We start from the raw sequence: 27,381 nt of genomic DNA, 5'->3' as shown, positions 1-27,381 counted from the left end.
CTGGAGCCAGTAGAGATTTCCCTTAGGAAATCTCAGGCTGAGTGTTCTGAAAATACTGCTTCACCTGAAGTAACTACCAGGGACATATTATAAACAAGTAAACAGGAATGGTGACTGGGCTGGGACCGGGCAGTGCGGTCCAGAGCAACTCCCCCATGCTTCCTGCTCAGACGTGGCAGCACTGCGGGGTTACAGTGAGTATAATGGTTTAAACACACGCCACCCACTCAGAGCCATACGATTTGTTCGTCAGATGTTCTAGGTGGCATCTCCCAGCACATATCAGCTAGGGGAAATGCCAGTAGTTCCAGCATGCTTCCGGGGACACTTTCACCAGTCCGGTAGTCAAAGCCACCTGAGTTCAACTGGGGCCTAGCAGGCCCTGTCTGGTTCCAGCAAGAATAGGGTGTGGGCTGCCCAGATCAGGGAGCCCACAGCAGGTGCACGGCTGGCCCCGGCCCCTGAGCGACATACCGTGGTGATGAACCTGTAGAGCGGTTGCCTCCTTTCTGTATACTTGACCGTGATGGGGCTGAGGTCATAGCGGAACCAGATGGCAGGGATAATGCGGCCTGTGTGGCTATAGGCAACATACTCCTATAGGAGAGAAGAGGAGGGTGATGGGAGAATTACGAGCAGAGCCAGCCTCAGGTGGGTGGGGTGGGGACTGCAGGAGGGAGTCCAGGCTTCCTCTCATTCCTTCTCCTAAGGCCTCAGGACAGGCAGCACAGTGGGGCATTCTGGATCCCTTCAGCTGTAGGAAATGGACCAAGTTAACCTAGAAATGGCACCAGAACTGAGCGCACATCTGAAGGGTAAGACTGGGAAATGCCCAGTTTGAGCATCTTCTCCTTGGGTTACCTGGTCACATAAAATCTAGCCTGTTGAGCACCTCTGCTGTTCTGGGATTCCTGGGGTAATAAAGCCCCTCCCCTAACGGCATCAAGGCTGCCAGGCTTGAGAAGACAGACGTCACTGTACCACTAACTTCCAACCGTGTTCGTGTGTGTTCGTGTGTGTGTGTGTGTGTGTGTGTGTGTGTGTATGCGCGCGCGTACGTGCAGAGGGACTCAAGTGCTCAGGGGGCCATAAGTGAACCGTCAGTTCTCCCGAGGCGAATCTGGAAGGCTCACTGAGGGGACATTCTAAGTCACACCTGATGGCTCAGAAGACATCCTGCCTGATGTGTGAGTGTGATGAGGACAAAGGCCACGTTGGCTTGAGCTTGGCCACAAAGCGGGGCCAGCACAGAGAACTGGAAAGTGAAGTGGCCGGCCCGCCATGGCATCTAAGAAAACACAGAGCAATGACTAAATGGCCACCACAGAGCGAAAGTGACAGGTTATCTTGGACCAGTCTCACCCCCTCCTGAAGGGCTTGGTTTTTCCCATCGCTGCCCTGGGGACCTAGTCGATGACCCACAGAATCTCTTGTCTGGGCCCTTCAGGGCATGAGTTCTGAGCACGCCTCTTGTTTGTAACAAATGGAGATTGGATGATGGTTACCCCAAGCCCCACTTGTGTCCCCTGAGCTGGTTTTGAGCAGCTGGGCTGATGATCCCATGGACCCCACTGAGTCCTAACCTCCCACTGCACAGCCACTTCCATTCATAGGACAGGCTGGAGCCAAAGCCACGGAGAATGCTGAGCGAGCTGTTCCAGCCATCGGCCCCTTGCCAAATGCCTTGAGGGCAGCAGCTCGGGGCAGAGAAAACTCTGCCTTCCCAGGGGCGAGCTGAGAGAGCAGGGCGACTGTCTGGGTCGCAGCCCAGAGCTGAGGGGTGAGAAACGGAATGAAAAATAGCAGTAGCTGGCACCAGTGACCCAAGTCGCCTTTGCAGGCAGAGTTCTGAAAATACTGCTTCATCTGACAGTGATCTCGTGAAGTAACTACCGGGAACATATTATAAACAAGTAAACAGGAATGACTGGGCTGGAACGGGGCAGTGCGATCCAGAGCCCCGCCGCCCATGCTCCCTGCTCAGATGTGGCAGCACTGGGGGATTACAGTGAGTATAACGATTTAAACATGCCCCATCTCCTCAGAGATTTGTTTGTTGCCATGCTGGGGGTTAAACCCAGAGCCTTGTGCACACTAGGCACTGCTCTTCCACATCTGAGTTTACATCAGCCTTTTTTTTTTTGTAGTTCAGTGGCTAAGCATGGTAGTTCAACCCACAGTATACATTGGTAGGAACTGGAGGTGAGGCCTTTGGAAGGTGATTGAGTTAGATGAGGCCATAGGGGTGGGGTGCCAAAGGCACCATTAATGCTTCTGTGAGAAGAGGAAGATGCTCGCTCCCAAGCTAGTGTGTTTGTGTCTCTCTGTGCCCTGCCCACGACTATGTGATGATATAGCAAAAAGGCTCAGCACAGGCTGGGGACAATAGCTTTGACTTCTTCTTCTCCAGTTCCATGAGATAAATCCACTTCTATTCTTTATATTATTACCTAGTCTTCGGGCTTGGTTACATCGCCAGGGAAGAGAGTAGGCTGGACACCATCTGTGACATAATGAATGGAAGAAAAAAGCCTCCCCAGAGAGAGCTATGGATCAGAGCAAACCAGAGCTGAGGGACAAGCTTCCCAAGAGGGTGAGCCTGGAGAGCCCTGTGACAGACAGACTGGACCGATGGAGTGGGTGAGCAGTCAGGGGGCTCTGGAGCCCCAGAGAACCTCGTCCTAATCTCAACGTGGCAGCTATACAGCTCTGTGACTACCTCTCAGTTGCTTGGTAACCAAATCTGTAAAATGGGGACAACAGCTCCCATTATCAGGCATGGTGACTGAAAATGGTGATGGAAACAAGGCAGTAGTGGCACAACTTTAATCCAAGCACTCGGGAAATAGAGGCAGGCAGATCTCTATGAGTTCAAAGCCAGCCTGGTCTACTGACTTGAGTTTGAGTTCCAGGACAGCCAGGGCTACACAGAGAAACCCGGTCTTGGAAGGAAGGAAGGAAGGAAGGAAGGAAGGAAGGAAGGAAGGAGAGACAGAGAGAGAAGAAGAAGAAGAAGAAGAAGAAGAAGAAGAAGAGGAGGAGGAGGAGGAGGGGGGGGAGGGGGAGGAGGAGGAAGAGGAAGAAGAGGAAGAAGAAGAAGAGGAAGAGGAGGAGGAGGAGAGAAAACACACACAAAGAAATTGGTGATGGAGGCAGGAAGCTGGGGGGGGGGTGTCTAGTTCCTAAGTACTTGATACATGACAGTGTTCACCCCAATCATGATTATAGTCAATTGAGCTAAACACCCGTCATTTACTTAGGGTTTGGGTAGCCCTGCAACAGCGGAAACAGGAGAGTCCTGGTGGCAAACAAGAAACCCACCCCAGTGGGCTGGGGCAGGGATTTCCCCCTACTCTAAGTGTTTAAGTTACATTGGCAGTGCTGTTTCTGGAGAGGCACAACCCACTAACTACAGGGTCATCTCATTTCCTTGACTCTGATGTCCCTCTGCTTCCCATAAGATCTGTCTGTCTCTTGTAGTGCTGGGGTCCTGGAACAGCCACAGCCACCCTGATATGGTTCCCTGGCTGAGCCAGAGCATCTGCCATGTGCTGATCAACAGGCACCTGAAAAAACCAGGACCAGAAGATGCCAGACCTGGGACATGGAGGGACAGTCCTCTGCCTGTTGTTTCAAACATATCACTTCTTATCTCCTTGTTAGAGCTTCTCCCCTGGACATTGAGGCCACCACAATGGCAAGGACTGAGTATTTCATCTTTACCTAGACTAGAGAACGAGCCTGGTAGGACTACCTATCCCCCCAACCCCACCATACTCCTTTCAGCAGAATGCACGGGGGCATTGCCTCTTCTCTCAGCCAGCAGAGGGCGCAATTGCAATGCTCAGTCCATTTACAGCCCACTAACCTTGTTGGCCACTGTGTACTGGTAGGAGTAACGTTGCTTGCCACTCTTGTCCTCATATACTGTGGGCACAATCTTCAAGATGTAGTCATGGGAGGCCAGGGCTGCAGGGAGTACAAAACAAGATGAGACGGGCTGGGCACTGCCAGGCAGGTGGCCCCGCATGCCATTCCAAGCTTAAGTCCTGCTGGCATTGCAGAGAGCTCTTCCCTCTTCTCTGGAATGCCACGGCCTGAGCATTTAATTCCATTTGCTGGGATCTTTGCATCTGCATTACATAACATATACTATTCAGAAATGGGGCAACCATTAAAGAAGAATGCTGAGAAGGCATTATCTCCAGAGCCAAACCGTGAATCAGCATGGGACCACAGGACACATTCTCTTTAACGGGTGACCCCACAGAATTATATAGAAAAAGCTCCAGGAAATGGAGGAGCTTCAAATATCCCTTTACCTAGAGAGAGACCAGCAGGACTGCACTCCTTACCACTCCCAACCCCCACGAAACTCTCCAGGGGGAAAGGTGGGGTTCAAGAAAGACCCCATTCCATTATGGGCACTGTCTGCATGCTTTTGTTCTGAAAATAAATCAGGCTCTGGGTTTCAGAAAGAAAAACAAAAAGAATCCTCCAGAAAGAACTATGTAAGAACTGATCAATCCCTGAGGATGGGGGATGTGCTCAGTACACATGGCATTGGTTGCAGTCCCAGCATTGCGAAAATAAAAAAATAAAAAAAAAAATCTGATCAGTTTCTCTTTTCTTTATCAAAAAACATCTGACCATCCAGCCCTGCAATACTTCAACATAACTCTTCACCCAGCTCTCTTCTCTCCCCCAGCCTGGATTGGGGAGATGCTGAGGATAGACCCTTTTACCTAGCTCTCTCCTCTCCTCCAGCATGGATGGGGAGATGCTGAGGACAGACCTGAGCCTGTTATCCCTGCCCCCAAAACCTGAACAGAGCCTGGTACTGAGTGTACAGTGGTAAATCTTGCTGAATGAATGAATGGACAGAAGGATGACTGGACAAAGGCATGAATGGAGAATGGATCAATCAGCTGCTGATAAGCATGAGGTAACTGACATCAGAGCTGCCTCCCCGGGCATGAGGTAACCGGAACAAGAGCTGCCACAGCCTTCCCGGGCAAGGACTGAGCCCTGCAGACCTTGGGACGCCAACAGAGGCGCAATGTCTGTCCTTCTCACTCCTTCTAGAACGTTGGGCTGGGAACCACGGAGCTAAAATTACATGGAAACTGAGTCTTCTGAATCCTAATGCTGGTCCCACCCTCCACAAGTCAGTCCTATCTTCAGACTCACATGTAAGGGTGATGGGCATGGAGAACCTTCCAGACCTGACAAACTCACTCCCTGCCTCCTCCTGACCCTGACATCTCTCCAGGAAAGGGCAGCACTCCTGGAATCAAGCTGATACTCCAGAAAACTTGGAGAAAAGTTCCCTAGCCTTTAAGCTCTTTTTCATGCCTGTGATGGCTCTCAGGGTTGTGAGCTAGGGAACCTGGTGTCAAAGGCAGACCCTGGTTCTCACCCTCAGAGACGCCCATGTGATGGGCTCAGTATCTATAATTAAACCAGGAGGCCAAAGACCACCTTGAAGTACATGTCTCGAATTTCCATTGCCCAGGAATAAAGCCTGAAGAAATGAATGCCTTAGCAAAAAACACAACTGAAATATTTTTTTGTTATTTGTACAAGACAAAGGCAGTCTCTCTCTCTCTCTCTCTCTCTCTCTCTCTCTCTCTCTCTCACACACACACACACACACAAATGAAAGTTGCCCTTATGTGTACTGTGTACAGATGACCAGTTCACATTCCCACCAAAGTATAACATGCCAGATGTCATGGAATCACACTGGGGCTTCGCCTCAAAGACCAGGTATCATGAACATCTTTCCAAGTCAACAACACAGAATGGAAGCTGATGGAGACTGTTTGCTTCACCCATTCACCTCCTGGTCTCTAGAACTTGGTACTGTGCCTGAGCAACGTGCATCTGATGTCTGACTGCCAAACGGTCGTGAGGCATCATGGCTAGCAGCCAGGATGCAGGTCCCTACCACACACTAGGAGTAATACTAATATGGCTCTTTAAAAAAAATATTTATTTATTTATTTGTTTATTATGTATACAGTTAGACAGAAGAGGGCACCAGACCTCATTACAGATGGTTGTGGGCTACCATGTGGTTGCTGGGAATTGAACTCAGGACCTTTGGAAGAGCAGGCAATGCTCTTAACCGTTTAGCCATCTCTCCGGCCCATTAATATGGTTCTTCAAAGTGACCCAAGGGACATTACTTTTTTTAGCTTACTGTGTATGTGCATGTACACATGTACACATGGGCATGTATAAAAGTGGACACATATGTGTGTATGTGTGTGCACTCTGTGGCCCTGAGTAGGGATACAGTGCTCTCTAAAACTCTGGAAGGAGCCAATGGTTGATAGGAGGGGTTTGGTCAGGAGATGGGGAAGGGAATGGGAGGGGAGGAGCCAGCTTGTTTCCCTATTGGCCCCCTATGGAGCTGGTTCCCTTAGAGTGGATTCTGGTTCTGCCATCACTCTATGGGAGCCAGGTGACTACCTCCACTCAGGACAATGGCAAAGCAGTGATTAACAACAGTAACAGCAGCTGGTGTTAGAGTTTGGGGATATTCCAGGGCCTCGATCTGCTTTCCCTAGGGACAGGCTACCTTCTTCCCGCCCATAAGACAGGGCAGCTGTGGGAAAGGAATAGCTTGAGGATATGACTTTGGTTTGCAGAAAGCACCTGACTAACCCTCCTGCCCCTCTGGCTACTGTGTTCCCACTGTGAGAGAGGACTCCTGGGGGAGAGATTTGCTTGATGCTGGGATACTTACGGTTGGAGGTGAGTCTGTCTGCTCCACCAAGAGCATTGAAAGCTCCATGAACATTCTGGACCTGCAGAGAAGCAGAGAGTGAGAGACGGTCCCTAAAGACTGCTACCTCCCAGCCTAGCCTTGTCAGTGGGGACTGGCCAGGGGCCATCTGGTCGCGAAGGACGGTGTAGTAGGGACTGGCTCGTACAAAGGTCTGGGGAGCAAGACACAGTGCGGGCCACATAGCAGGCAGTAGCATGCTTGCCACTTTAAACACCTATTCTGTCCTGGCCACTTGGTGTCAACTCATTTACTGTCACTTAAAAATAGACCTCTTAGCCCTCTCTACAGACTAGCAAAGCAAGGCTTAGAGCAGCCCCCCAACTTGGCAAACATCTGAGCTGGCAATGGAGCCAAAGTGAACCCAGATAAAGGGTCATTTTGTGTCACACTCCTTCCATGACCCTCCCAGCCCTCTGAAAGGTCCTGAGAAGAACCAGTTTAGGGGTGCAGAGTTGTGGTCTCCCACTGTGTCAGCTGTAGGTGACATACAAGAGTTATGAAGAGACACCCCCACATGGCAGTAATCAGATTGTCCCCAGGCAGGGACTGCTGGAGAAGTGGGGAGCAGCAGGCAGGTGACATGACCCTCAGGCTGACCCCACGAGGCTGATGCTTGCTGACACTCTCCGCACATGGTCAGGGCAGGGTAGGGCAGCAGCAGCAGCACGTCCATCTGCCGCCTTGGGACCTCAAGGATGGAGGTGTTGTGTTGTGCCCTCCAGCCTGGAAGAGTCACACCAGCAGGGACCCCCTTCAGCCTGACCAACATGTGCAAGACTTGGCACACAGTAGGTGGCTGGCAGATGTTTCAGAGTGAACAGAAGACACGGATTGGCTCTAATTCCTGTAGAGCAGAGGGTAGCTGGGGTCCTTTGGTTTTGTGCCTACATGCAGCCCCAATCTGCCCTCTTGCCTTCTCCCTTCTCCCCTGCCTCAGCCTAGGTCCTCGTCCTCCTTGCCCAGGTTGTAACCCTTCCCTCACCTTCTTGCCTACAGTCTTGCTTCATGGATCCTTCTTCCTCCTAATAGATGTATGTTTGGTGTGGCAGTGGCCTCAAACCGTCAGCAAACCCTTCACCAACCTAGCACAGGCCTTCCTCAGGCAAACCCAGTTCCCTGCTCCCCTCCTTCAGACAGATTCCTTTGGGCTTTTAGCCAGCTGAGTGAGAGGAGTCATCTTGGGTGACACATGCCTTTGGCATTTCATGTCTATATGTATCATTCTGGGGTCACAGACACATGCTGATTAATTGTTCTGAAAAGTCCGCTTGAGAGTCTGTTCATATAAAAACAAATGACTGGGTTTGGCATAGAATGGGTCTTCGGACAGAGGGCAATGTGTCTGATGCTCCCTTCCTTGGGCCTTGTGTCAATGAACATCATGGGCCTGGCCATGTCTGCATGTAACAAGAGGGACGTCCTCTCCATAGTACCATGTTGGCAGGATGCTCTTGATTTTGGAGACTGCAGAGCTGTGAACTAAAAAACTTCTGTTTATTAAACACCGCCCAGTCTGGGCTGCTCAGTGATACCAACAGAAAATGGAACGAAACAGCTATGAGGGAGTGAGCCGAACCCCAGAGTCCACCTCCCTCCTAGTCCCAGTTCCGAGCCTGAGCATCTCAGTCTGCTGTGTGGTTGGTGGCACCCCCAGAAAGCAGGACAAAGAGGAGCCGAGTGAACAGAACCTCGTGTGGGTGACTCTTAGGGAGAAACCTCAGCACACTAGCTCACAGCCATATCACCCTGCTCCCCTGCTCACCTGTAGTGTATCCCCAAAGGAGAGTTTGTGGATGATATGTGTCATGTCCGGGTTCTGTGGCTGGGCTGTGGCACTGTGCGTGGACACGTGGAAGTTGCCGGGGACCTAGAGGGAGAAAGGCAGGTTTCATTTATCTGGGTGGCTGTCCAAGGGGGTTGGCTCCGAGGGCTGTATGATCTCCACGGACTGGGACACAGGAGTAGGACATACATTGGGACTGGGACTCTGACTTGTAGCATTTCCAACTGTATGACTTTGAAGAAGACTGGTGCACTCGTAGAAGCTACGGGAAGAGGCATCAGGGACAACCCAGGACAAGAGTCCATGTGAGGTTTTCAGGTGGGCGATCAGTAGAGCCTGGACTCAAAACGACAGCTGTTCCCACCCACCTCTGTGGATTCAAGGTTTGCTGGCTCAGCAGTTGATGGGGGTGCACTCTGAACAAGCAAGTGACTTCCTCAAACTCTGAACCAAGCTCACGTCTACTTAAGTCGACCTCATCACCACAGACAGGGAATCGCTAGAGACTGACCTCAGTGGCCTTGACAGCCACTGAGATCCCCTCGGAGGACCTCAGAGTAGCTTCTATCCTGGTCCCCAGTGTCTGCTCACCCTTGCTTCTCCCTATACAGACCCTTCCCCAGGCTTCTAACAGTAAGCCTGTTCTTTTTTTTTTTTTAAGTAAATCTATTTATTTATTTACTTATTATGTATACAATATTCTATCTGTGTATGTGTCTGCAGGCCAGAAGAGGGCACCAAACCTCATTACAGATGGTTGTGAGCCACCATGTGGTTGCTGGGAATTGAACTCATGACCTTTAGAAGAGCAGGCAATGCTCTTAACCACTGAGTCATCTCTCCAGCCCAGTGAGCCTGTTCTTTAAGGTGGTTCGTTACATAAGAGTTCATGTGTGTGATCCTCACGGCGGCCATGAGCATCAAGGCAGGACCTCTAAGATGTGGGGCCCAGTTGCAGTGGTGATCCTTAGGCTGCTAAGCTCAGAAGGCTTCTCGTAGCACCTAGGTTGGGTTTTGAAAGAGCAAAGGTGGCCTGTTCTCTCTTGGGCTTCCTGTCCTACCACAGCATCCTTCCTTTAGGATCCTTTCTGTCACGTGTCCGTCACTGTGACATCCACTGAGAGGACTTCATCACAGGTCAACTGATGGGCTCCTGAGCCTAAGTTTTCACCCGCTGGGGCTGAATAAATATCATTTATTTATCCATTATTGCCTCAGTATTTCACTACAGCAATGCACAAACTGAGTGACCCAGTTGAGCCCAGGTGCTTCAGTGACGTGTCTGGTTACTGGTCACACACTCAGGCCTACCTCTATGCCTCATCAGTGCCACTCTCTCCTCTGCTCACCACCCCTCAGCCACCTCCCTATGGCACTGGGAACAGTGTCCTGTACAGCCCGCCCTGGGGCCTTTGTGTCTGCCACTTCTTCCTGGATGCTTGTCCATTGAGCTTCCCCACCTCCCTTAGCCCAGTGCTCAGGCTGAGGAGAGCCCCCAGCTCTGTTTCGGTTATATGTTCAGGAGGGCTTCCCAGGGGGAAGGACTCCCTTGCGCAGAGGCCCTAAAGCCTGCATTTCTCAGGAAGACAGGGAAAGGTCTCACAGCAGAGACAGCAGGAGCAAGCAGCAGGTACACCTGATAGAAAATCCTTGAACAGAACAGGGCAGCTGCAGGCAGAGAAAGCAGGGGATAAGAGGCCATTTAGCTAAAATCTCAACTGCCACACTGGAGAGACCCAGGGTCTTTCTTAGTCCAGCTGCCAGGGAGTGAGAAACATGGCTATTTCCTGGCATGTGACTGCCCACCAGGGAGCTTTTGTTAGTGCCCTGTTTCAGGCACTGGGCTGGGGACCTTCCGCTGTGACAGCCTGTCTTCAGCCTTAGCCAAAGCTCATATATCTTATGAGCCGTGGCTGAAGTGGGCAGTCTGGGGAGCCGGGGGTGGCCCAGGAAGGTCTCTAGAATGCGCGGAGCATAAGAGTGGCCTGCCTCAGAGGCACAGAAGCAGCAGTTCTCCACCCATGGCACTGGGGCTCTTGCCGATTGTCACTCTGTGCCTCAGTTTCCCCATCAGAAAGTGGGACGATGACCACAGAGGTTTTGTGAACGACAGAAGTGCACAGGCACGTGGGATGAATATGCTTCAGGACTCACAGCCTTGGGGCCCTGGAAGGGCGAGCAACAGGGGCGAGGGAAAGCCGAGGCTCCTGAGAACAATTTCACGCTTCCTTTCACAGTGTGAGTAACACCTGGGTTTATTTCCATCACAAAACCTGCACAGGGCTAGGGCCTAGCTCAGGAGAGATGTGGCTAGGTGCCTACGTCAGGAAGAGCACCTTGCCTCATATACACGAGGCCTTGGGATCCATTCCAGCACCAGGAAATAAAAAAGCCCTTTTACGTGATATCATCAGAACTCCTGAGACTGACAGTGTCCTGTCAGATTCTCTGGGCGGTGGGCCAGGCCAGGTGAGGCCCAGACAGACAGCCTTGGGTTTGGGGGTCTCTGCCCCCAGGGTTAAGAGCATGGAGAACGCTGGCTCCTGGAAATCTGCCACCCGCTGCCCGTTCTCCAGCCTGTGACTCAGTAACCCGCTCCACTCCACACCAAATCCATCACAGGGGTCTGAGTCACACAAGCACACTGAGCCGAAGAAACAGAAGACGACGCTTTTAGAACCTGTGACTTGGGCACCTACGTCACTGTCTCAGATGGATTTTAAAAATATATAGCTGGAGTCGGGCCCCCCTTCCCAGGGCAGCCACGATTAGCAGGGCTCCCGGGCAGGCTCGCCTGAGTTGATGGGGGCTGCCAGGGCACCTGCAGGTGAACTCTGGCATCTGGCTGTTGGTGGACTTGCTGATGGGTAGATAAAGAGGCCATGTCTACAGAGGGTCTATAAAGGGGACAAGCCTATGTCTAACAATGGGAGACCAGGGAGGGACAGCTGCTCTCCTTGTCCTCATGGCAGACTGTCACACTGGCCTTTTATTTATTTTATTTTTTGGGGGGAAAGGGAGGTTTTGAGATAGCGTTCCTCTGCGTAGCCCAGGTTGGCCTGAAACTCAGAGATCCCCTTGCCTCTGCCTCCTGAGTGCTGGTGGCATGCACCACCACCACTGCCTGGCTTACACTGACTGTCTTAATCACAGCTCCAGAGAACAAGACCCCAGAAAGGGAGAGTGGGCAGGGTCACGAGAGCCTATATTCTCCAAAGGGCTGGGTGGACAGTGGTCTAGGCTGTGCCCAAAGAACATGGCCGCTCTGGTCATAGCATGTATAATACAGATGTTAAAAGCAGTAGCCACAGGCAGAGCTCAGGGCCCAGTGGCCAGAGTGCCTGAGCTCAGACCTAGCTGTGGTTCCTCAAGTGCTACTTGACTCCTAGGCTTTAGTTAAGGGCCAGGTAAGAATCAATTGGACAGTGGCCACAGTACAAAGGCTGGTTAGTGCTTTCCCAGATGCCCTGGCCATCACGTTCTCTTTCGCTGGCTCAGAGAGGCCCAGTTTCTTACATGTCTGCCATTCATGTGCGGTGTCTGCCATTCATGTGCAGTGTACAAACACACTTACACTAAAGTGATGTCAAGCATAGGCTGACAAGGGCAGGGCAACAGCCTACTAATGGTAGGGGAGGAAAGGTTGCCCACGCCCGACCAGTCATATTGTGAAACATTTATACATCTGATTCGGTCATATGCAGTAGATAATAACCCTGCCTCCTTACAGATGAGGGAATCAGAGTTTGATACACTAAAACACCCAGTTTCCTTAGCCAGGACACCAGTCAGGCTTTTTTAAAACGAAGGTGGTTGGTCTGATTTGAGAGGCAAATTCTGATCCACCCGGAGCCAGCTGGGATCCATGACGCAGCTCACGCAAGGAAGCGGAGGACATGTCTGCCAAGAGGTAGGTAGTGTGACAACGGAGTTGTCAGGAGTGTACATGGTCGAATGCAGGTGACCACATGTCACAACTGGGAAGTGAGCACATGTGCACATGTGCCTGGGAATCTCCAACTACCACCAGCAGGCACCCCACAGCCCCACCACAGGGGGCTCACCCCTTCCCCAATGCAGCCCCTGCTTCATTGACTAGATATCAAAGTGATGTGGTTTCTGTCAAGGAGTTTCCTGTGTGTCGGCTGCTGTCATTCTCAGAGTGGCAGTGTGTGTACCACGCCTTGAAGTTTTTTACGGCTGTACTAGAAGGGGAACAGCAGCAGCTTCGGGTAACAAAGTCACGGGTATAACTAACGCTGCCTTGGTCTTTTTGGATTGTATTAACAGCCGTAGGAAATGCTAAATTAGCTTAGTAAAAAGAGAGATGGGACTTAATCTTTGGGGTATCTGCAGATAAATCTGTACTCTTTCAGGTTTCTGTGGACCCTGCGTTTATAACAAGGCTTTATACTCTACTCTCTTCTGGGAGGCCTTGTGGTTCTTAGAGCTTGGTGGCAGAAGTCCTGGGATTCAGGAGGTCAGATGTAGAACCTACAGTTCTGCCTCCCTCATACTCCCAAGGCAATACTGTTGGGAGTGCCCGCTCAGAGTGTCCCCAACCTAAACCTATGACTTCCCACATCACAGTTCAGTGCTGACGCTGACTCCCGCAGGAAGGCCTGTTGCCCAAAACTCTGTCCTTCAACCTCAGAAACATGTCTCCAAATTCTGGCTTAACATTTCCCTAGAGATACTCGCTGGGAATCAACCATATCAGAATCGAGGAACAGACTCCCAGCCCCTCCCACAGAACCCCTTTCCCAAGCGTTCTCAGCCGCAAAACAGCTGTGGAAGCAGGAACTTGGCAGGGTCTTTGGGGCCATGGGTGCTTTCTGTGCCACCCCCAGGTCACAGCTTCAGCTCTTGGCTTCCCCCACCCCCAGGTAGCCCACACCAAGGGAACTATCTACTGGGCTGACCGGCAGGTGTCGGGCAGTGGTGGATATGTCCTGGCTGTCTATCGCCACCTGCCCTGGCACCTCATCTGTTATATAATATAATATATTATATAACAATATAATAAGGTGCATGTTAACCAACCTGGAATGAACGGTGGGTGTTTACCCATTTACCCAACGTGAGCTTTGTGACATGGGTGACGATGCCACTGTGACATTATTGCCATCACAGCTATGAGCACAAACTGGGACTCGAAGGCAGGTCTTCTCGCCTCCCTCCATTTCCTCCACTCCAGCAAGGTGCAGACCCACCATCAGGGGCCTGAAATCCCAGGGAGTCCAAAGCCTACCCAGTCTCAGAGAGAATTATCAGGCAGTCGTGTGCTGATTCTCAGCTTGCCAGGGGTTCTGTTGGGGTCAAGTGGGTAGGGAGCAGGAAAAGGACCCAGGCAGTGTCTCCGTACCTTGTTGATGCTGAACTGGCCCTCGAAGCGGCAGCCTGCTCCATTGTTCAGCGGGATCTTCATGGAGTTGTCGATGTGGCCCACTTCATGCCTGCCCATCTCATCTTGGATGTCAAGCCCGACCACTGTGGAGGCCAAAGAGAGCAGTCACCCACCCTACCTAGAGCGGGGACCAGCCTATTTCTGCAGAAGCCCCAGTTAGCCTCCATAAACACAATTCCCAGGTAACCCAAGGCTACACAGAAAGGCAGCCAGCAGAGGAGAAAGCGGCTGCTTGGCTCAGAGAGAGCAGCATCCAAAATAGCCCCCACCCCAAGTCACAGCGTCCCTACCTCTGCCTGAGGCTAGCGATGAGGGAGGAAGAGCTAGGAGGAAGCAGGGGCTAGAACAGCCAAGGATGCAGGCCAAAGGAATGCTGTGGGGTAGGAGGTGCCACAGGGGTCTGCCACTCGGTCCGCCCCCTGGATCCTCACTGGGTCCTCACTGTGACAAGACTCAGGAACTCATTACCCTCAATGCCTCAGTTTATCTTTCTGAAATATGAGGTGCTAAAAATTGAACTTTCAACTGGGCGGTGGTGGCGCACGCCTTTAATTCCAACGCATGGGAGACAGAGGCAGGCGGATCTCTGGGAGGTCGAGACCAGTCTGGTCTACAGAGCGAGTTCCAGGACAGGCTCCAAAGCCACAGAGAAACTCTGTTCTTGAGAAAAAAAATGACCTTTTGGTGGAAGGGTATGTGGACCAGAGTTAACAGGCATAGCAGACACTCAGCACAGGGTCCGAGTGGCAGCACGTGCCGAGTGCTCCACCAGTGCCAGCACCTGACACTCTGGGGTACTCGGTGAACAGATTCAAGCATCTCTCTCTCTCTTTCTCTCTTATTCATACCTTCCTTTACTCAGTGTCTGTAGCTACCAAGTCCCAGCACCAGAGTAGCATCCTGGGAAGAGTCAGGCTATACCCTCCAGGTACATGAGGTTCTTTAGTCCACCCATGGGAGGTCTGTGGCCCCCAATGCCAGTCTTGACTCCAACATGGCTCTGTAGCCTCACTGTGGCTCAGCTTTGCACTCTAACAATGAACAGGCTTCTCTATTCTCTGACAAGGTCCCAGTGTGCACAGGGAGAGAGGCTTTTGTCCACTTTGGGGATGTAGCGAACTTCCTGGCAGGCACACCAAAGGAACAGAGAAAGAATAGATCTCTTAAAGTAAGCTATTTTAAAGACAACCAGGCATAGAGAGAAAATGGGAACAGCTGCGTTCCTCAGTGGGCGTAGGGGAAGTATTGCCAGCCAGTGTGGAAGGGCACGTGACATGGCCATCAGAGATGATGCCACTGGTCTGTCATGGAGAAAGCTAAAGAAACGCAAGCAATCCCTGCCTGACTCAACAGTTCCACTTGAAGCCAGCTTGCAGAGACACCCGTGCTCAGACATGTGCAAGAGGCCACTCTGGCCAGTCTTGGTGGAAACTGTGACAATTAGAAGCCACCCAAGTGCCTGTCAAAATGATGGTGGCTGATGGGTCAGGTCTCCTCCGTGGTGGGACACAGCAGGTAGAGAATGCACTAACTGGCGTGTGCAGAGAGGCTGGCCCTGGGTCCCCGGAAGGCAGGCTACCTAAGCTTCCTGTGACTCAGTTATCACAGGCTTGCTCTGGAGACCGGGAGACTCAAGACAGCACCTGCTAGCCTGGGCACGCTGCTGAAGAGTTTTACATAAGAATGCAGGACCTGAACATAACTGTGCGGAAGATGATGTTATAACTGTCCAGTCAACGTCAAGGGAAACTGAGGCACAAAGAGCTCACAACTGAGAAGCAACAGAGCCTTGCTCTGAGCCTGTCCCCAGGCAGTTGGCCAGAACACAGCTCTGATTCAGAACAGGCCTTGGTGGTAAAATCGCTGGTTATTATTTCACTAATAGTATAAGAATCTTAGGAAAAGCGTTTCTCTTTCTCTCTCTCTCTCTCTTTCTCTCTGTGCGTGCGTGCATGCGTGCGTGTGTGTGTGTGTGTGTGTGTGTGTGTGTGTGTGTGTGTGAATTTCACAAAAGTTCTACAACATCTAGAGTTCTAGCTATCTGAGAAGAAAACAAAGTAAGCAGGATACAATACCCTGGTACCGAGGTCTTGGGATGCTTAAATTTCCCCTGTAAAATGGAGGGCTGTTTGCATTCCTGGTCTGGCATCCTCTGGGTTACTCACACAGCCCAGTGCAATGCGAATGCCATGTACGTAGCTGCCATCCTTTGGACCAGTTCTTCTCAAAGGCCCATATGATGGAGGCATGAACTTTAGCCTCTGGTGCTTCAGAAGGTGGTACACCTTTAAGAGTAGGACCTAGTGGGATGTCCTTACTGTTACTAGGCTGTACCCCTGAAGGGGACAGTGAAATCACTGCCCTTTGCCTTTTCTTGTTTGCTTCTTCTTTGACTTGAGGGGAACGGTTCTGCCCACTACATGTTCTCAGCACACTATATGACAATGCTCCAGCCAAGCACAGACGACACATGCAACACCCGGTCCCTGCACACCTTTCTCTTCATACGCTGTGGTCTCTGGCACTTTACAATATGACACAGTGACTTCCTGCGTCACACTGTTTAGGAAATAACAACAAGGAGAAAAGTCTGTACGTTTTAGGGCAGATGCAATGTATTCCTTCTCTGAAAGCTTTCGTCCTGTGGCTGTCGAATCTGTGGTGTAGAACTGCACACACAGAGTGACTGTGTTAATAGATACACGCACTAAGAGGGAAGAGAGTCTTCCACTGTCAACACAGGCTGCTTAGGAGACAGTGACATACTTGGGGCAGCAAAAAGAAACACCGAATGGGTACTTTCCGATTTCTAAAAACGTAGCTGTATTTCCGTCTGTGCTAAAATTCTACCTCATGCTAAGTAAGCGCTCTACCACTACGCTACAGTTCTGTGTTTTGAAGGTGGACCTGTATTAGCTGCATAATGAACAGTAGTGACACCGTCACGACACCTTTACAGTGCTGGGAATGGAACCCGGGCCTCTCACGTGCCAGGTATGTGCCCTAACCCTCTCTGCCCCTGACGAAGAACATTGTTTTTGAAAGCAGGATATGAGAAGACACCTGTAGTATGGCCTCAGTCATGATTGAAATGCACAGAAGGAAAGGCAGCGGGACAGAATGATGTCAGAGTGTCCACAGACCGTCATCGGGTGGTGGAATTGTGGGCGATTTCCTCTGCTTCTCTGGGTTTTCCAATGATACCAAGATGAACATGCACTTTTGTGAGTCTTTTTGTGTGTGTGAGTGGTACCAGAACCCAGGGTCCCAAGTACGCTGGGCAAACCACTGAGCTGCACCCCTCCTTGAAGGTCTTTGAAAGAAAAGCCATTGTACTGGACTCTGGCGGGTTCAAGTCATAGCCCTGCAGAGCTGGCAGGACCCATGGAGGGGGCAGATCACAAAGACTGGCACGGGCAGCAGCCAGGGACGCCTGTCCTGCTCGAAGTCACACTGTCTGGATCTGGGACTGAGCCTAGAGTCACATCCCCCCAGCCCTTGCTCTGCTGGTCTAGTCCTCTGCCCTGACTAAGAATTTCCTTGCTTTACAGATACAGCCAGCCCCTAAAGGAGAGGCTGCCAGATAAATTATTTTTCTAAGAAGAGAGAAGAAAAAAAAATGAAAACACATAAATAAATAAAAGTGACCTATTTCAACAGGTCCCCTGGCCCTGGGCCCAATGTGGGCTCAAAGCTGTGATGTCACTCTCACCAAAAGCAGGAACAGAGCTGAATGTCTCCCTGTCTCGGTCTGGGCCCACCCAGTGTTCTGTCCTTGCGGGCTATGCTCCTGAGCCATGTCCTGTGATCGGAAGGGAGGGGTGGGGAGAGGCTGAAAAGGCTACATCAGGCTAGGACCTGGTGGGGCTGAGGGATGGCTAGACATCCCACCACCATCAGTATGCTAGGTACCATCTCACGGGAACTTCTCTTGCTAAAGGGGAAACTGAGATGATCACAGCCAAGGCTCGTCTGGTAAAATGAAACCAGGCTTTCATTGTGTTGTGTTTTATAGAAACGACTTCGTCTTAATTAAAACAGCAAACAGAAGAGGCCTGAAGTTAAGATGCCAGGAAACCCTCAGTGACGGTGTCCCACCGGCTTCTGCAGCTGTGAGCTGTGCAGCCTGGGGCTTGGGGTCAACTGGCATCTCACCTTAACTACTCAGGCGGCCATGTAACTTCCACAGGAACCATCCTGTGGCCATCAGCCACCGGTAGGGATAATAACAGCCCTGGTCCGCTGCTAACAGATGGGGCAGCTATGGTCTCATGCAGGACCAGCCTCAGACCGACCGCACCTCAGCTGCACACACATCTGACCTCATCCCCTTGGCTGGGCTGGTCCCATCCCTTTCTCCCTTATGGCTTCCTCCTCTCCTTGAGCCACATAAGATCTTAGGCTTAACAAACCAGAGAGACTTCCCCACCCTGTGCCACCAGCACCAATGTAGCTGCTCTACAGAGGTGTGTGAGATGTCTTTGATTCCAGAAAACCTCCAGGAACGGAATTATATTCAGCTCAAATTAATTAATTAAAAAAAAACAGTGGGGGCTGTCATAGTCCACGTGTGAGTTGCAGCTGGCGGCATGCACTTAGCTCGCCCCAGATGGCTCACTGTGTCTGCATACAGATCACCTGGGTGGCTAGCTGAAACAGAAGGCTATTTGTAATACTCACATTCACAGTGCAAATTGGGTAAACTGATGTTGAGACTGACGTCAATTTTGCCTCCGCTGTCCTTGTCTGGGTCATCGACGTAGAGCTCATTCACCCTGAAGGATAGACAAGTAGAGAAGCCCGGACTGAGACGGGAACACTAATCCTGCCCATAGGGGCTGGACAGCCAGGAGCCACCTCACTTGGTGGCCAGTACTCAGTGGTCCAGATACCCACGTGGGTACAGCAGCATACACGTGTCCAGGCCCCAATGAGGTTCAAATCCACCCTCCAACACAGCTTTACCAGGAAGAAGGAGGGGTCTGGTAAGAACATCTACATCTGTCCAGATTCAAGTTCAAATCCCGGCTCCAGCACTTCCTACAAGCCCCTCTAGAAACCCATCTGTCGAGTGGGGACAACACTGCTCCTTCCCGATGGGGTGGCTGAACCACAAAGTGAGAAACAGAGCCTCGCTATGGCTCAGGGCCTAGCACTAACGGTACACAGTGCCTACTGCCTGCTCTTGGGGGGGTCGCTGTCATCGAGTGTCATGAAGCCAGAGGCTTGGGCAAAGCTCACCACATCCTTACACAGCGGTTCCTCTCCTCTCCACCTCTTCCACCCTCACACAGGACCCCTGAGGTTTCATCCGGCCCAGCTGGCTAACCTAGTTGTTCCCATCTTAAGATCCTTCACGTGACCACAACCGTCATGTTCACTGTGGCACGGAGGGCGGCACAGCCATAGACTGCAGGAGTGAACAATGAGACTACTTCATTGCCAGAGTTACAGGGCCGGTGGCCCCTGACAGCCACACCACCTTGCAGTTAGCGACGGCAGCAACACACATGTATTCGACAGTTTGGGGGACATCTACTGCCCGTCGGGTTCTAGAAACAGTGTGAAGACATAGAGTCTCTGCGTTCATCAGACTCACCGGCAGAACTAGGCCTCGCTTACCTCCTAGATAAGGACACAAGGAGACCTGCAGGTCTCTAAGAGGAGGAGGAGGAGGCTGTGCTAAGGCCTGAAGCAGAGGGGGACTGGGCTGACAGACGGACTGAAAGAGGGTCACGACACATGCAGTGTGAGAACCCAGGTGTGGTGACGGGACACAGCTCAGGCAGGTGACTTGACACTGAGCACAGCCACGTGGTCAGGCTTGTGCCTCAGCAGGTTCGAGGCCTGGAGGAGCCACCATGTACCAAGGAGGCCAGAGAGTAGGCCACCGTGGTCCAGAAACCCTGGCTGCTGGGAGCAGGCAGGCGTGCTGGTGGACACACCTGGGGGATGGGCCAAGGGAGGCTCGTGAATGGATGGTTCCAGTTCTTCCTTTCCCCATTAAGTCAGGGGCCCTTGAACGTGCAGCAGAAGCAGTAAGGAGGAAGATGGGCTGTGTCTAGAGGCCAGCTGCCCAGCTAACTCCCTATGGGAAGGGGGAACCCCATCATTAGGCCTGGCCTCAAAGACCGCTCAACTGAGCAGTGCAGGAGAAGGTGGGGTGGGCTGCGCTACAGTTATGGGTGGGGACCAGGGATGCTGGTCAATAGATCGGAAGTCATAGGTGACAGGAGTCCTGCTGCTCTACTGTGCAGGCTTGGTGACTGCAGTAACAACACATTGAGGGGTTGGTTTTTTGTTTTTTTTTTTTTTTGAGACAGGGTTCCTCTGTGTAGCCCAGCGGCCTACCTTGCCCCTCTAGTGCTGGGATTAAAGGTGTGCACCACCACCTCCTGGCAAGAGAAGATTTTGAAATGTTCTCTCACAAAAGCATAAATGTTAGCACGTGGTGGTGGTGCACGTCTTTAATCCCAGCACTTGGGAGGGAGGCAGAGGCAGGCGGATCTCAGTGAGTTCGAGGCCAGTCTGGTCTACAGAGTGAGTTTCAGGACAGCCAACACTACTACAAAGAGAAACCCCGTCTCGAAAAACAAAAAACAAAACAACAAAAACAACAAAAGCATAAATGATTAAGGTAATGGGTGTACTAACTAGATGAACTGATCATTTGGCAATTTATCAAAATGTCACCTCATAGCCCATTTTGGCAATTAAAATAGGGATGAAGAGGTGGCTCAGTGGTTAACAGCTCTTAGGGTTCCAGGGACCCAAGTTTGGTTCCCACATGTTAGGCAGCTCACAATGCCTGATCACAATGCCAGCTCACAAGAGGGCGCTAATGCCCTCTTCTGACCTCTATAAGCACCTGCACTCACATGCACATACCCATATGCATGTATGTACGTGCACACACATGCATACATACACACACTTTAAAATGATAAAAATTCTTTTTTAAAAAAAGCCATAAAACAAACATTTGAAATAACCCACACAGTTAGATCCCTTGGGTCAGGTTGTACTATAAGAGGACTCCTAGGTAGCCATTCCTGTGAATAGCTGGCCATCTTGTTAGGGAAGAACAGACCAGGCCCAGCATGTGAATTCTGTTTTTACTAAGACCTCATCAAATGTGATACAGGCAGCGCTTAACTAACAAGAACTGTGGCTCAGGGACACAGCCACGGCCACTGAATACCCAGCTCATTTTGCTGGGCAGAAGAGAAGAGGGGGTACCCCTAATCAAGGAAGCCAAAGGGTGCATTCATGCCATCCTCTCTGCTCCCTGCAAAGTCCTCATTCCCACTTTAAAACCAAGGAACTGGGGCTCAGAGGACGCGCGGTTCAGCCCAAGAGCACACAGCAGAATGACTGAGCCAGAATCTCAGCCGAAGTCGGCCTCACGCCCAAGCCCCAAGTTTCCCAGGGCTACCCAGCTTCCTCTTCTTCTCCTCAGTCTCTGGGATCAAGGACAGGGCACGGGATGTGGGCAGCGACTTGGAGGCTTATCCAGGTAGTGCTCAAGGATCTGGCAAGGATTGTGCAGAACCAGTGGGCAAGGAGTGAAGAGGCCATGTGAGATTCAGTCAGAGGAGGATCCATCTCTGCCCGCTTTGTTCCTTCCCGACTCTTCAGCACCTGTTTCTACCACGGCCTCGATTCCAAAGGACTAGCAATCAGTCTAGTAAGAACACTACTGTGTGATTAACTGCACAGCGGCAGGGCACGGGCGTCCCCAGCGAGACACCTCCAGGAGCGCTCGCCTTTCCCACCTGGTAAGACCTAGACCTCTGTGCATCGCTGAGGGATTATGGGGTGAGGTCATTCCCTGGCAATCTTGGGAGATGACCTCAGCAGAGTGAGGCAAATCCCAGGTGTGGCTCAGGTGATCTCATTGCCCCTGGGGAGGCTTCTCCCAGACAGGGATCCCTGTCTCCTAGCCAGGAGAACTGGAGTGGTCAGCTGCCAGGGCTGAAGGGCCACGCAGGGGCTGAGATGCCTGAGGGGAGGATAAATGCATAGCCTGTGGCAATCTGGGCTGGTGGTTATGTAAGGCCGGAGCCAGCCACTTCCCCTAACTGTAGTATGTATATGGTTCAGTCGCTTGTACCGCCTACTGAGAGGTCAGCAAGGCTGCCTTCTGTGTCCAAGGCAAATGTTCCAGGCCAGCTAGTTTCCTGCCACCCCAGGTGCAGCCTCACCCACAGCCGCCAGTGCAGGGCTGCCAGGCTCTACAAATCAGCTCGCCTCAAAGAGAAGAAACGTTCTGTGGGTACACTACAGTTTAGGGACTCTAACTGGCCCAACACCCCACAACCAGTTCAGGACATGAGAAGGCCTGTGGGCTATCCTCGGGCCTCTGTCACTTTAGAAAGCTGAGAGACCCGGGACAGGGGGCTTCACTTCTCCAAGCCTCAATTTCCTCATCACAGTTACTGAGTAAGTCCCAGGTGAAGTTTAAAATAAGGAACTTAATCTATGACAACAGAAGTCTAAAGAATGGTGTTGGGGGGCAGGTGCAAAAGAACCTTCTAGATGGCAGAAATCTATCATGGCTCAACTAAGACGATGCCTACGAGGGTGAGATTCCCCGCCCCCACTTTTGGATTTGTGCTATAAGTCACACATGGTTCAATAAGAGGAAACCAACGAAGGAAGGAGGTGGAAGAGAGGAAGAGAAGGAGAAAGGAAACGAGCAAAAATTTGCAATAGCTCTCAGGGCTACTGGAGGGCAGGCTGAAGCTTCAGGCTTGGGGGTGGGGTAGGGAGGGGAACAAGGACGTGTCTCATTTTCTCTCCAGGGCTGACCACAGGCTCTGCTTGGCAGAGAAAACACAATGCCAAGGAGTGCCCAAGCTGCCAAGGTTGACCTCCTGGTTGACTGACCTTGGACAATGAACTTTGTCTTCAACAGCCTCAGTTTCCCTAGAAATAAAATGGGGCTTTCACAACAATTGATCTTCCATTTCTATGGGGTTTCTATCTTTGGGTTCAACCAGTTGAAGAACCCCCTCCCCCCAAAAAACCCCTGGGAAACAGAAACTATATGAATCTATATGGGACACACATGACTTCCTTCCTTGCTCCTTAAATAATATGGAGACACAATCATATGCACAGCATGCACTGTGGGGTAAAATAAATCATCTTGGGGGATCTAGAGTAAACGAGGAGGAGCACATGACATAAGAATTCCACACTCTCTGCGGCCCCAGCAGCCCTCAATGATTCTGATATATCAATAATGGGGCTGCTACAGTGGCCAATGAGAACAAGAGGAGTTCTAGCACAGTCTTACTACAGACCAGATGCTCAGTCTCTAGCTGTTACCTTTATCATGAATATCAACATTTTATGAGCTGAAATAACGGGGACACTGATCGCCTCCATTGCAAAGTGTGGGGGTGAAGGCTGAATGCACAAAGCACATAAGAAGGATAGCACAGCCCCGCCTAGTGTACTCTGCCGCACAAAAGCCGGAAGATGCTCCAACTCTGAGCCCCAGGCCGTGCCGGGGACAACACCGGGAATTTGCAGGTGGCGTCTCCTGTAACACAGCAAGTCAGTGCTGGGCAGGATTGCTGTGTCTTCAGTAAGGAGCACAAATGGCTGGCTGAGATTGCACAGCCTGCAGGAGGCAGAGGAGGATGCTACCAAGGGACTCAGTGTCCTGCGTTTGCCACTGGGTTACACTGTCTGGAGAGGACGGAGTCCCTGGAAAGCAGGGCATCCCCCAGGAGGCTAGTGATGCAGGTGCCGCTGTCTTTTCTGATAACCTTCAGGTGGGCCTCCTTAGGGCCTCAGGGATATGGGAGCCCTTGAGTCTTCCAGTCAAAAAGTCTTTCTTTCTTTCTTTCTTTCTTTCTTTCTTTCTTTCTCTTTCTTTCCTCTCTTCGTTCTTTCCTTCTTGCTTTCTTTTTTCTTTCTATCTATCTTTTGAGACAGAGTTTCTCTGTAGTTTTGTACAGCAAGCAAAGGTTTTCTGCTCTACAGACCTCTCTCTGTTACCTCCCTCTCTCATATTGGAGTAAGCAATAGTGTCTGAACTCCCCCACCAGAATGAGGACTTCTGAGAGAGTTCTGTGTAGTGAAACTTGGAGGGTGGGGGTGCACAGGAGAGTGTGGGTGTAGGTTCTCAGGAGTCCCAGGAAGGTGAAGGGTGTGTGCTGGTTCAGGAGTGGGGGGCACATTCCAGTGGGGGACACCAGCCGGTGCAGCACTGTATGGCCTGAGCGCATGGGGAGGAGGTGGGTGAGAATTCGCCTTGTAGGGAGTGAGGATGAAAGGGTTGGGAGGTATTGGGGGGATGGGGAGTGTAGGTGGAATGCAGGCGAAGGCCTTGAGAGTCTAGGCTGAGGCGCGAGTCTGATGACATCCACGGAAACAATTTTATTTGCTTTTAGAAGAGCACTTGAATAGTTGGGATTCCTGCCCAAGGTTGCTGGCCTCTGAGACTAACAATCTGATCAAATGGAAACTTCCATGCAGTGGGGAGGCTGCAGAAGGGGGTAGGCTGACCAGGAAGCCTCAGAACCTTGGCTTTTAAATCCCAATTTCTGTAGTGCAGACGAAATAACTGCCTACCAGAAGGATGCCCTCCCCAGCCAGCTGCCCAGCAACCCCCTTCTCTTCCTCTTGGGAATCATCCTACTCCTTACCAGAGCCTGTGGCTCATGGTCTCTCTCCCCAAACCCACTTTTCAGGGGTGATCTTTCCAAACAATGGATCTGTCACTCTGTGCCCAGAAGCCTTCAAGTCTCCCATGGCTAAGGACGAGTCCTGGATGCTCTACGATGTGACATTTTAATTCCACCAGTCCTGGCCACAATCAAGACTCAGTTCAGGGGTGTTGGGCAGGAGGGAGCCACCCACTCTTCCCGGTGGCTAAGCTCCTAGTCTCTCCAATGTTGGCCTGGTTTAGAACCCCGTTCAAGGTAACCTCCAAGCTCCTACTTCCTGAGTGATCTTCTCCAGCTTGCTACCTAAATCTACAGGGAAGCCTTGAGTCTTCCAGTCAAGAGGTTTCCCTTTCTTTCTTCCCTTCTTCTTTCCTTCTTTCCTTCCTTCCTTCCTTCCTTTCTTTTTTAATCTTTTGAGACAGGATTTCTCTGTAGCTTTGTATAGCAAGCAAGCCTCAAACTCATAGAGATCTCTGCCTCCCAAGTGCTGGGATTAAAGGCATGCACCATCACTGTCCGGTTTAGTCAACAGGTTTTCAATTTAATATTAATTTATTATTGTTATTGTGGTTGTGTATGATGTGTGGGGCACACACATGGAGGTCAGGGGACAAGTCTGTTGAGTGGAGTAGGAACCCAACTCAGATTGTGATGTTTGCATAAGCACGTCCTTCTGCCCACTGATGCATCTGGCCCTAACCTTCAATAATTCTGACCAAAAAGCCTTGGCTTTCATATACTTGAGGCTCTAAAACATAGCGTGCAGAGATGGGTGGGATTATGGGGTGGGGTGCCCAGGCTGTGGATGTCTACAGGACTTAGATTCTGCATCCCCTGCCCCCACCCCCTTTTACTAACCTTTTGGATTTTTAGCCTTTTGGTGCCTTAGTTTCCCCCAGAAACTTCAAGGGGTCTTGTGACAAATTTTAAGGCAATCATTGTAAGATGCTAACCTGGGCATATGAGCCTAGCATTTGGCCACTTACAATACCTAGAAAGTACCATAAGGTATATTATGTTAAAAACGAGTGGAGGGGCTGAGCAGCTAGCTACACTTTATTACCATAAATTTACCTACCAGATGAGTAACTATTAAAGTCTTTAGGAACTTTGCAGTCTGGACTGGAACATTCCACAGCCACTTTCTGAGAGGTGGGTACACCCCTGGATAGACTGAACCCCTGAATATCCCATGGGACACCTGTTTTCATTCTGGTTAACAGCCTGGCCCAAGCCCAAGCCGGAAGCCGAGCACTCACACAGTCCTGCCTCCCTCTCATGCAGCAGGGACAGAATGAGCATCTCACGCCACTGAGAACCACAGGCCAGGGCTGCAATGCTGACCCAGTCGGCGGTGACCTCATTTCCGCAGAGGGATCTGCTGACCTACTGTGGTCACAAAGCCAACCAGACAGGACCAATGGCCACCCCAAAAGAGAACGAATTCGCCCTCAGTTTTTTTCCCCCAACTATGCTTCCTGGGCCAGACTGCTTCTGTAAAGAAAGGAGCCCGGTGTGGGCAATGCAATCATTTCTGGCTGCTGTGTTAAGTCTTAGGCCTCTGGACCCCTGACACGTTGGTACCACAGTGAGGAAGGTCAGGGAGGGAGGTAGCCGGGAGAAGCCAGTGGACCAGGTTCAAGCCTTCGCAGCCCTCTTCCTTCCTCCTGGGGACCACAGCATCCAGGAGGCAGGAAGAGGAAGTTCCTGAGCAAGGGAGGGGATGGCATGGGGAACACACTGTGCTCTGCCACTGACAGCCCTGCCCAAGGTAAACAGTAGACAAAGTCCACTGTCAGGGCTTGCTTGAGCGGCCCAGCCTACCACTCAGCTTTCACAGACTTAAGCTCTGACATTAAAAGCCACTTGTATGTGGCCATATTTCAGTACCACAGGCACGCCTTTGCTGGGCTGAGCTAACTGAAGCTTCCTCAGGTGTTACAGGGTATACTAACACACCAAGAGGCAGGGTCTGACTGATGGGAAAGTCCATAGGCCCAGGGTTAAGTACCCTTTAGCCAGGCTATCTTGTTCGGTCTTCAGAAAACACCAGGTCCAGTCCATCTATCTGCCGTACCCCCGCCACGCCCCTCACTAACTAGCTCCACCCTGCACCACTGTTTCCTCAGAGCCCTTCCCACAACTCACTTACGTTAAGCAATGGTTTGCAGCATTTATATTGTATGATATATTCAAGTAACTTGAAGACAGTTTAAGGTCATCAGGAGCTTAATTGTGATCCCGGAACTCAGGAGGACTCCCTGGGCTACACAGTAAGACCTTGTAAGACCCTCATCTCAGGAAACAAAACAAAACAAATCAAAAGCAAAAGCAAGGGGCTGGAGAGATGGCTCCATCCGTTAAGAGCACTGGCTGGTCTAGCAGAGGACCCAGGTTCAGTTCCCAGCATCCCATGGTGGCCCACAGCCCTCTATCCCCCACTTCCATGAGATCTGATGCCCTCTTCTAGCCCCTGAGGGCACCATACATGCACAAAGTGCACAGACACACATGCAGACAAACACTCATACACACAAAGTAAAAATGAATCTTAAAAAAAGAAAAAATATATACACATGAGGATTACAGGTAGTTTTATGCAAATGACATGCAGATTTTATGAAATTGTGCAGAATGGACTGAGAGGTTGGGCTTCTGTGGTGAGGGTCCCAGAGGCACACGACCAGGACACTGAGGGAACAACTACAGTCTA

The 27,381-nt window shown here is 51.2% G+C and overlaps 1 protein-coding gene and 1 long non-coding RNA gene across 2 annotated transcripts in view; one reads left to right on the top strand and one right to left on the bottom strand.

Moving 5' to 3' along the window:
• Positions 1 to 27,381, bottom strand: part of Ergic1 (endoplasmic reticulum-golgi intermediate compartment 1) — a 97,113-nt gene that overhangs the window by 15,223 nt on the left and 54,509 nt on the right. Inside the window, exons 4-9 of the mRNA XM_041676604.1 lie at positions 18,667 to 18,761; positions 13,945 to 14,069; positions 8,559 to 8,663; positions 6,755 to 6,815; positions 3,869 to 3,969; positions 475 to 597 (exon numbers count right to left, since the gene is read on the bottom strand). Coding sequence (XP_041532538.1) covers positions 475 to 597; positions 3,869 to 3,969; positions 6,755 to 6,815; positions 8,559 to 8,663; positions 13,945 to 14,069; positions 18,667 to 18,761 — 610 coding nt within the window. The remainder of the gene's footprint in view (positions 1 to 474; positions 598 to 3,868; positions 3,970 to 6,754; positions 6,816 to 8,558; positions 8,664 to 13,944; positions 14,070 to 18,666; positions 18,762 to 27,381) is intronic.
• On the top strand, positions 12,450 to 17,597 carry LOC121464012. Its single transcript, XR_005976481.1, has 3 exons — positions 12,450 to 12,489; positions 17,035 to 17,210; positions 17,538 to 17,597. It is a non-coding gene; the product is annotated as an uncharacterized LOC121464012 (long non-coding RNA).

This window comes from Microtus oregoni, unplaced genomic scaffold, assembly GCF_018167655.1.
Source record: "Microtus oregoni isolate MIOR12 unplaced genomic scaffold, Mior012 000027F_ref0000203, whole genome shotgun sequence".
Classification (NCBI taxonomy): Eukaryota; Metazoa; Chordata; class Mammalia; order Rodentia; family Cricetidae; genus Microtus; species Microtus oregoni.
Note: the sequence above shows the minus strand (reverse complement) of the source record. Positions and strands in the feature narration are given on the sequence as shown.